The sequence below is a fragment of the Clarias gariepinus genome, chromosome 14, assembly GCF_024256425.1.
Source record: "Clarias gariepinus isolate MV-2021 ecotype Netherlands chromosome 14, CGAR_prim_01v2, whole genome shotgun sequence".
In the NCBI taxonomy this organism is placed as follows: Eukaryota; Metazoa; Chordata; class Actinopteri; order Siluriformes; family Clariidae; genus Clarias; species Clarias gariepinus.
In genome coordinates, this window is record NC_071113.1 from 10,497,310 (window position 1) to 10,507,405 (window position 10,096).

General features: G+C 37.2%; 2 protein-coding genes across 2 annotated transcripts; both read right to left on the reverse strand.

Annotated features, from left to right (window-relative positions):
* Window positions 1-3,060: 3,060 nt before the first annotated feature.
* LOC128540907 (ketimine reductase mu-crystallin-like) lies at window positions 3,061-6,957 on the reverse strand. Its single transcript, XM_053510899.1, has 8 exons — window positions 6,473-6,957; window positions 6,245-6,395; window positions 5,219-5,281; window positions 4,841-4,942; window positions 4,424-4,607; window positions 4,204-4,325; window positions 3,852-3,936; window positions 3,061-3,552 (listed from the first exon to the last, which is right to left on the reverse strand). The coding sequence occupies exons 1-8, from the start codon at window positions 6,895-6,897 to the stop codon at window positions 3,488-3,490; spliced, it is 1,197 nt and encodes a 398-aa protein (XP_053366874.1). The 5' UTR covers window positions 6,898-6,957; the 3' UTR covers window positions 3,061-3,487.
* A 738-nt stretch (window positions 6,958-7,695) lies between these two features.
* Window positions 7,696-9,984, reverse strand: snu13b (SNU13 homolog, small nuclear ribonucleoprotein b (U4/U6.U5)). The gene is made up of 3 exons (XM_053511839.1): window positions 9,811-9,984; window positions 9,414-9,534; window positions 7,696-8,297 (listed from the first exon to the last, which is right to left on the reverse strand). Exons 1-3 carry the CDS (start codon window positions 9,811-9,813, stop codon window positions 8,035-8,037), a joined length of 387 nt encoding a protein of 128 aa, XP_053367814.1. The 5' UTR covers window positions 9,814-9,984; the 3' UTR covers window positions 7,696-8,034.
* Window positions 9,985-10,096: the final 112 nt, after the last annotated feature.

A 10,096-nucleotide genomic window follows, 5' to 3' on the forward strand; every position in this document is an offset into this window, starting at 1 on the left:
CACAGGGTTAAAGAGAAACACAGTGGCTTGTGTGGATTGTAAGTTCAAGTATCCTTTAAGTCTGTAGAAAGCCACCATCTTCATGCACAAAGTGTCCTCATGTGCAATGTATGCAGGCACCAGCCTCATAAACCTTTTGACAGAAACCAGCGTTAGTAATCAGTCTGATCTCCCTCGTACCCGCTGTGATTGTGTATGTCGAGCACAGATCTAACGGGCTGCACCACACCACCTGAACCCCGGGAAAACCCTCCCATAACCTCCTCCAGCCTCAATAATTTATTGTTTCTGTTTAAAAGGATTATACAAAAGTAAAAAAAAAAAAAAAATGACTTTCCTAACTTTGTATGGAACAAAGAACTACGTATAAATAGTGTTGTTACTGTGACACAAAAGCTCCGAAGCTTACAGTATATCGAGCAGAAGGGGCGTGTCCAAAAGAAGCATCATTTTAAGGTGTGTGTCGTTCCATAAGAGTCACCAAGGACAACCGAGGACTAGCGGTTGCCTAATCACGTGACTGACTCGTTCGGCGGTTCGTCTGATTTAAGTTAAGAATCGTTCACATGGAGTCTCACTGTTGAATTATGTTGGAGTTTTTTTGTAGATTCAGTATACCTAAACCTTTTTATTGTTTCGCATTTCAAAATGACCTTCACAATTACTTCTTATATAATATATGAATATGGGAAATGCACACAAACCGTAAGGTTTATATTAATGACCACTATCTAATATATATACAGACGGTAAGATGAAGCCTCATTTACGTGTCGAGGCTTTCCAGCCAATAGTTTCACCAAAAGCTTCATTTAAGGGGTCATATACTCCCATCTAGTGGACAAATTTTGCGAAGCAAGCAGCACAATTAATATGGACACGGAGCTGCAAGTAATATTGCATTGTTTATGCACACCATCACATCCCTGAATATGTGAAAATTAAGTTAAGAACTAGAACAGGAAAAAAGAATAGAACAAATAAATTACTTTTTTTCTTTCTTTTTTTTAAATGACCAACTAAAAATTTTGAAAACTTTGAACAGAAGATAGATATACATTCACCATTCTGTATAAAGGATTCAATACACAAATCAAGTGATTAACACACAATAAAGAGAATTAATTGAAGAGGGGAAAAATAAGAGAGAAAAAAACTAGATACAATAACACTAGAGTTTAGGAGATAGATAGAGGTCATTAATATAAACCAAAAGTTTTGTGTGCATATTCATATAAAAAGTAAATTCTTCATTTATCAGATAAGAAGTAAATGTAAAACAACAAAAAAGGTTTAAGTTTACTGAATCTCCCAGAAATCTCTAATATAATTTAACAGTGAGACTCCATGTGAACGAGACTTTATTTAAACCAGGTGAAGTAACGAACGAATCAGCCACATGAATTTCGGCAAAGGTACTTCTTTTGTCGTCAGCCAAATGCACTCCCTTTTTGGGAATCAGAGAGTAAATCATAGATGAAAAATCTAAAAAGAAGATAGGATAAAGATTTGTCTTAAAATTGTCTTGAAATCACTCCAGCGCATTAAAATTCTCTTATTCCACTTCAGCTGTGAAAAATAGGAACTAGTCCCCTTAAAGATATTCAGTTTAGCTTTTCTAATTAATGGCTATTGGTGCAGGTGTTTGTTTACACTGAGCAAGTAGCTTATTTTAAAATAGATTATTAAATCTGGCACATACAGTAACTGTTTATAACATCACTTTTACTCGACAGTTTGATTTCACCTATGGTTTAGTTTAAACTTTAGTTAGATTTTAAAGTAGTTTAAAATATTTATTACATTTTGTGTAGTGGTCGATTTAATACACGGCCACAGTGTGAAGCATAAGCAGTACGCTGGCAAAACTTGCAGTTTCTAATCTGGCAGATAACTGCTCAAAACTTCACTTCTATGCAACATTTTGATTTAATCTATGGTGCAGGTTTAATTTCAGACATATGCCCAAGGACTGGCAAAGTTTCATTAAATTCTTTACAGACAGTTTTATGTGACGCTGTGACAAAATCTGGCTGGACAGACATACATACAGAGATACATGAAATTTTCAGAGATTGGTTTCAGGTTCTTCAATGTATGAAATGTAAATATATAGTATTAAACCATAGGCTATTCATTTGTATAATAATCTCTTTAGGAATGACATCTTGTAAATGAATCAAATAACATTTATTTACAAGTTATATACATTAGGACAGCATGGTGGTGCACTTGTTAACTACACCAAAGCACCTCCAGGGTCTGGGTGCATTTCCCGCCTTGGGTGTTGTGTGCATGCAGTTTGCATGTTCTCCCAGTGCTTGGTGGGTTTCCTCCGGTACCTCTAGTTTCCTCCCACAAACCTGACATGCAGATTAGGTTGACTGGCATTCCCAAATTGCCTGTTGCGTGCGAATGAGCGTGTGAGTGTGTGTCTGTTGATTGGGCTGTGATGGGTTGGTACCCTATCCAGGGTGTACCCCACCTCATGCCCAAAGTCTCTTGGGATAGCCTCAAGGCTCCCTACAACCCTGCAACAGGGTAAGTGGTATAGGAGATGAATAAATGAAGGAAGCAAGGAAGGAATGCTTACATACATTCAACACATGTTTTGTTATGAGTCAGTTTGTGTTTCAATACAGTACAGTGCAAAAGTCTTGAGCCACCTGTAATTTCTTTACAGTAAATTCAATTAAATGATATACATTAAATTAATGAAACAGGAACAAATGTTTTACTGTGCAAAGTGCTTAAAAATACAATTTAAAAATTGGTTGTTTATGTAACAACCTCAACAAACCATTGACTTATTGAAACAAATCCAAAATTCAGCAGATGCTGAGCACTTAGATAGGATATATTTTATAACTGATCCCTGAGGGGAAATTAAGTTAAGTTTTTAATAGTTTACTCATTATTTAGACTGGGGTCCAACAATTGGTATATAAATGTTATGCTAGCAAAACATGTTTTCCCTGACACATCGTGACCGGAGCATGCTAAATTACTAAACAGAATGTGTCTCTGTTATTAATAATTAATACATGCTGAATTCACTCATGCAGTCTTTGGTAAGGTTGTTGTTTTTTATTTCAACAAAGTACTGTATAAATCTAACCAACAGATATAAGCAATATATGGATAAATGTTTAGCAAGCATACAGGTTGAAAATAGTCTGTATAAAATTACACTCCTTAGAGAACCATTCGAAATAGAGGTTTTATTAATATTTTCGATTAGTTTCCCTTGTGTAAGATGTATTTGTAGTTTTAACTGTATTTTCACAATCCGTTAATATTGTGTATTCACAATATTCCGTGTCCTAAAGCTTTAGTAATTTTATTCAAGTGTTAATCAGTTCCATTGAAATCAGTTTTCTCAGTCATGATTGATTGTTAAATTAAGGTTTACTTCATGTCTTCTTGTGTTCCGTTTGAGAGATTAGAGTTATTCTCTGCACCCGGTGGCACTTCATGTCACAATACTTTACTGGCTATTCTTCCACTTGTCAAACACAAGCTTAGCAGCGACCGCATCTTGTATCCCCATTCCTGCATTGCAAAAGAGATACCATACATACTTAATCCATTTATGTTTACATTACCAAAAACAGATTGTACTACATATACTTCAATACGCTTAATTTCTAATGGAGGCCTTAAAACTGAATCATCACTAGCTGTAAATAGATTAGGTTAAAAAATAGCCTGAAAGACCTTTTGCTGTCTAATAGGGGAACAAATATATAGCTATCTATCAAAAAGCAAACCTTGGTGACACTTAGTGGTTCATATTTTCATATTCATATTTACTCAGTCAAGTTCTTCCAGCCTTCATGAAAAATATTTACCCAGTGACTTAAACACTGTCGTCTTGTTGCGCAAGGCCGGTCGAGTTCCATTCAAAACTTCTCCAAGTTCAGCAAATAAGTCCGCCTGGAGGAACACAGAATTAGATTCTGATTAACCCTTAAAGTTAATCCATAATTGTTTTTCATGCATGAGTACATGCTCTGAACAAACAGGCAAGGAATGGTGTGTGTGCTTAAGTGTTCAGTCATAAGTATTGGTGATAGTGCTTATTACAGCAATCATTGCTGTGATTTGAAACAGGAGAATAAATTGTATAGTAAATACCGTCTTGCATGTATTCATTTGTACTGTACGAGTATATAAATGATTGGTAACACATTCTAGGCTTACCCCAGACAAAATGGTGTCTCCAGACTCCAGTGCCGCTCCCTCTCTGCTGTCGACGTAAATCACAGCGTCTCTCATCAGTACGTCATCGAGTTCTCTCCAGTCTGGCCGACAAGCACCTACCGCTATTGTTGCAGAGAGATGTGTTACATATACATATGTGTTACAAAACTATTGTTACGATAGTTTTTAATTAACGTGACAATATGCAGTAGGTCTTAACCTGCTATATGAGCACCGGGTTTAACCCACTCCCCAAACAGCACTGGTTCACTAGAATTAGTGACTGTAATGATGAGGTCCGCTCCATGCACTGCGTCTTTGGCAGATGAAAATACTTTAACAGGACCCCGGATACTTGCAGCAAACCGCTCGGCAGTCTCTAATCTCCGACTGCACACACGCACCTAAATATGAAAAAAGATCAGCACTAAATAATCTTTAATGGCAGTTAGTGTAATATAACCTTGGTTCTTTTAAAAAAAAAATTTAAAGCATCATCATGATACTGAACTTTTTTTAAAACAGGTTTAATAAGTCACTTAGACAGGCAAGACAGATAGGACCTGAACTGATTCTGCACTGCATCTTTATCTGATCTTCATCTCGCATGCTTTCACCTTCAGATGAATGTATTTACCTCTTTAAAGGAAAAAAGCTTTGTGAAGATTTCATAATGGCTGACAGCCTGGTGTCCACAGCCAATTATGCACAAGACGTCTGACTGAGTTGGCATCAACAGCTAGTGGAAGAAAAGCAGTATTTATTTACTCTGGCAACAGTAATGTGACCGTATAAAGCAGGGTTCTTTAACTCCAGTCCTGAAAGAGCAGCGTCCAGCACAGTTTGTAAATCACCAACATCTAAACACACACATTGCACCTGGTAATTAACAGATTAGTTGATTCAGCTGTGTTTTGAGCAGAAGAATCACCAAACTGTGCTGGACAATTCTGGTTTTTTCCAGGACTGGATTTGAAGAGCCCTAGTATCTCCAAAAGTTTAATCAGGGTCTTACTTTAGCAGAAATGGCTGACACAGCCGCTGTCCTTTTAAAAGTGATTTCTGTCCCATCCATAACCTGTCCAAATAGTGTGAAAAAGATAATGAATATAGTACAGTGACTACAGTAACATAATAGTTATACCACAGAGTTTGCAGTTCCTTTAATAACTATTCAGACCACAGATCCATGTAAAAGTATTTCCTGGCTATTTTGTGTATGTTTTTTTACACAAATGATTCATATTATTAAACACCTTTTATTATGCAGAGATAACCAGAGTAAATACACAATGCATTCTTAAATGCTCATTTTATTTAATAGGGGAAAAAGCTTTCCAAACCCTACTGGCCCTATCTGAAAAAGTATATACATCTAAGGACCGGGTTTGCAGATCATAAAGCAGATCATGCTTATTGGCGTTCTCAAATTGCCCGTAGTGTGTGTGTGTGTGTGTGTGTGTGTGTGTGTGTGTGCGCGTGTATGTGCCCTGCGATGGATTAGCACCCCGTCTATATACAGGATATACCTGATTGCACAACCATGGACATTACCATTCTTTTATTACCATTTATTCCGCTACTCTTATTGTTTTACATTTCTTTATATATTCTCCATATATTTTCTATATTGTTTTTTTGTACAGTTATTTTATTTTTTACTTTTATTTGTATTTTTTTATTTTATTCTTCCCTAGTTAAATTTACCCTTTATTTTAATTTTTCATATTAATTTCCTATTCCTATTCTTTTTATCTTAGGTCACGAGCAGTTGTCTAAGCATTTCACTGCATATCGTACTGTGTATGACTGTGTATGTGACAAATAAAATTTGAATTTAAATTTGAAAGCGATAGGATATAGGCAGTGTGTAAGCACTCTGTTTCAAGACAAACAAAAAAGTTCACTTTGGGTTTCAACAGATCTTAAAATCTATCCAGTCTCAACAATACCAAGCAGATACATTTAAATAATAGACTTGTATTAAATCACTTTGCATAGTAACTGTGCAGTTTTGCTGTACTTGTTTTTGTGGACTCACCGCAGTGACATTGCCATACTCAGGGTTAAAGAGTAACACAGTGGCTTGTGTGGATGGTAAGTTCAATTTCTCTGCCCGTCTGTAGAAAGCCACCATCTTCGTGCACAAAGTGTCCTCATGTGCAATATATGCAGGCATCAGCCCCATGAACCTGTTGACAGAAACCAGCGTTAGTAATCAGTCTGATCTGATGCTCTGGTCCTGATTCTGAGGTTAAGGATCTCGTACCCGCTGTGATTGTGTATGGGGAGCACAGATCTCACGGGCTGCACCACATCAGCTGAACCCCGGGAAAACCCTCCCATAACCTCCTCCAGTCGCGGGATCAAGTCTTCATAAGTAAGAAGACGTGTAACCACGTCGTTACTCAGATACACAGGCTGTTCGGGCATTTTCTTCTCCATGTTCTTTCCCCAGGAGACGCCTGGTGTAAGTGCACTAGCACCTGACCTGGACTTTGTCCCCTGGGTGGTATAAGCGCGTGCCCGTGATGACCACCGTTCGAGATGATAAATGCCCCGTCCACCTGCACTCCGTGTGCTGTACGAACCCGGGATGAAATCCGCTTTTATACCGGAAGTAATGGAAATGAACCTCAATAATTTATTGTTTCTGTAAAAACTGTTTAGACCGACATTTACAAAAAAACACATCACTTCCCTACTATTTCAAAATACTATAAACATTGAAGGGTTTACAGCTTACCCGGAAGTAGGCAAGCTAAATTACCCATCAGTCATTGCGCCCTGCTAGAGCGGGAAAAAAGAATAGTTAAAAGTTTAAAAATAAAAATAAACTGATCTGCTTTACTGTAATCAGTTATATTATTAGTTCACGTTGAAGCCCACGCACATGTCTACCTGTCTTTTAAAACAGCATAGATCTCTGTCTGACACTGAAGTGCAATTTATATAATTTTAAAGAAGTTCATTCACTCATTTTCCATACCGCTTATCCTGTGTGGGGTTGCAGGGGGTCTGAAGCATCATTAAGGGGAAACTCGGCACACAAGTCAGGGGACACCCTGAATTGGGTGCAAAGCCATGATAAGGCTCAGGTCAGAACACACACACACACACTATGGGCAAATTTAGAAATACCAATCAGCCTACAATTCATGCCTTTTTCACTGAGTGAGGAAACCTAAATGAAACCCACAGAACATCAAAACTCCACTCAGACCAGAGGCAAGATACATAACCTGCGATCCTAGAGGTACAAACAACAGCACCAACTGCTGTGCCCACAACTCATGATTATGAAAATACCATATGTATTTCTATATATTTTTATTTTTTTTTTACTTTGTATCATTGTTAGTGCAGTGGTTGCAGGTAGTGCTGCCACCTTGGATTACAAAAAATGTGGATTTTCTAATTTCATTGTCACTATTGATCTTTAAAATGATCTCTTCTCTTACCCGAGGAAAAAAAGACAAACACTCAGAGCAGTGACTTTTTTAAAATTTATTTTTGCAAGTCCCCAGAATAAGGTTGTACAAAAAACAGGAATAAATGTAATGTCACATTTAAAACATCAACTAGTGATGAAATGAAAATCAAACTTGCTCTGATTGCAATAACATATGGCAGTCATTTATTTTAAAATTAGAAAATGTTATATTCCTGCAACACTGTAACCTAATGCAATTGATTATCATCAATTATCATTATTATGGTTTAAAAAAACAGAATCCTTCATGAGGACTGCACAAAGATTACAGAAGCTAAACACAAGAATTAACCTGACTCAAGTTTAAAAAAAAAACAAAAAAAACAATCAGAACAAACTCAAACCAAAAGTCTCTCAATCGCCATCTGTACAGACTGGATCTGAGGTTTCAGCTGTGATCCTTCCTTAATAGTGATTGATGTGGCAATAACCGGTCTGGACACACCACAAGCTCGTCCAAGGGCCTGCTTGGACCTCACAAAGACATATGGTACGTTTTTGTCCTCGCACAGTAATGGAAGGTGTAGAATAATCTCCAGCGGTTCGGCATCAGCGGCCATGACGATGAACTCGGAAATTCCACGGTTCAGTGTTTTAGTAGCTGCAAATGATATGAAAAGAGCATTAAATACAGTGTCAGGCATCAAATAGAGTTTACATGATGTTTAGATGTAAAGCGTTCAGCAGTTTTATTCAAGGGGATTTACAGAAGATCCAGGTTGTCGACAAGGAACCGCAGTCCTTTTTCTATTACAAAATGTTTTTTTTTTTCTCCTTTTTTTTGGCCTTTGCTATTTCCTGAAGTTAAGCAGAGTTAATTAACTTACTAAAACTGATTATTTTTCTATCATTACATCTTGATATATTTTTTATAACAAACTGTTTTGTTACATCTTATATCAGGTTTAAACATCTGTTCCCTCATCAGTGCCAATGTCAAAACTGTGGGTTTAACTGAACAGCTTTTAGATTCTTTTGAAATAAGATTTTTTTTGTGGTAAATCTAAAACTATTTTCCTCACATGAACATGTTAATACTGCTTCATTCAATTTTAATGGCCTCCAACACATAATATTCAATAGGGGAGGGAATCACTAGGGACCATAGGATACAATATATCACATCATGATACCCATGTGCTGACTTCGATTTGTATTGTGATCCTGTCAGTATCATGACTTAATTCATAATTTTTTTCCCTGAACTATAAATAATTTGCTCCTAAGACATAGGATGCCTACAGATGTGTGAATAGGTTAAAATGCATCACCTGTAGGATTATAGAAGAACCGCAAGATTTCATCACCTCAAATGCAAAATTTATCAAATATTACATATTATAGGTAAAACAGTCTTCAATGATCAGAAATAAAAAACATAAATCTTTTTTTTTTTTAAATCATAATTTTTTTTTTACCTCTGGGTGCATTTAACTGTTGGAATAATTAGCTAAGAATTTACAAGGATATTAAGATTAATTAGCAACCATGACATTTTTCTATTGATGGATTTAACAAATCGGACCTTTTTGGGATCAGTGTTAAGATTTAGGGTCTTTAACAGCCAACATGGCCCTCCTGGGCCCCTGCGTGAGGCGCTGTGTGATATCCTAACATGCTGTACTGTTGTGTATGTGAGAAATAAATGTGTCATCTGCTAAAAGAGGTGGTGCAGAGACCCAACGAGGTCTCAGAGATCCACGTGTAGAGTTCTTACCCTCATTGGCTCCTTTGCGCAGCTGCTTGTAGTTGGAAGCCTGCTGCACCAGATCCAGTATAGTTTTGGTCAAAGTGGCATCGGCCAAAGGGTAGGCCTTGGGATTGACATCAGCTTCAGTCTGAGATGAAGGCAAATAAAATAAGGCATTACTACACATCACAGACTACATGAAGACAATTGATGCACATACGAACCTATACAACGTACAGAAACAAGTACAGAATAACCCACATGATTTCCAAAATACAAACTCATGATCATCATCACCGATCAGTATGTATACTTATACCACGTTAGATAAGTGATCAGCTGTTTTTAGAATGATTTAACCACATAGGCATGGCTAGCTCGAGACTCATCCATATCAATGTGAGTAAACGGTTTTATAACTCACCATAATGTTTGATATTTATTCAAGTCCTCTCGGCGAATGCTTCACAGAGGATAAACACCTGCAGGCTTTAAAACTAAAGCTCAAACAAAGCAATAACCTATTAAAACAGCGCTATAGCACAACGTAAAGCGCGCGTACCGAACCAGCGCTCACGGCAACACGTGTTTTCTGTGAAGAAGAACTGCGCATGCGCATGGAGCAAATGCAGGAAGCGGGGTTTTTCTCTCTTTTTCAAAATAAAAGCTCGTGTATCCAGGGCAACGAGGGAGGGCAGATGTGTTGGAAA

Bases quoted from the DNA above. Each gene is read 5' to 3' on its own strand.
- LOC128540907 (XM_053510899.1), bottom strand. From the start codon at position 6,897: ATGTGTTTTTTTGTAAATGTCGGTCTAAACAGTTTTTACAGAAACAAT. The intron at 4,943-5,218 runs GTAAGACCCTGA...TTCTTCCACTAG, and splicing joins TGTCAGCCATTTCTGCTAAA to CTGTTGATGCCAACTCAGTC. The intron at 3,553-3,851 runs GTAAATATTTTT...TTTGCAATGCAG, and splicing joins GACAGTGTTTAAGTCACTGG to GAATGGGGATACAAGATGCG.
- snu13b (XM_053511839.1), bottom strand. The intron at 8,298-9,413 runs GTAAGAACTCTA...TATCATTTGCAG, and splicing joins GCGCAAAGGAGCCAATGAGG to CTACTAAAACACTGAACCGT.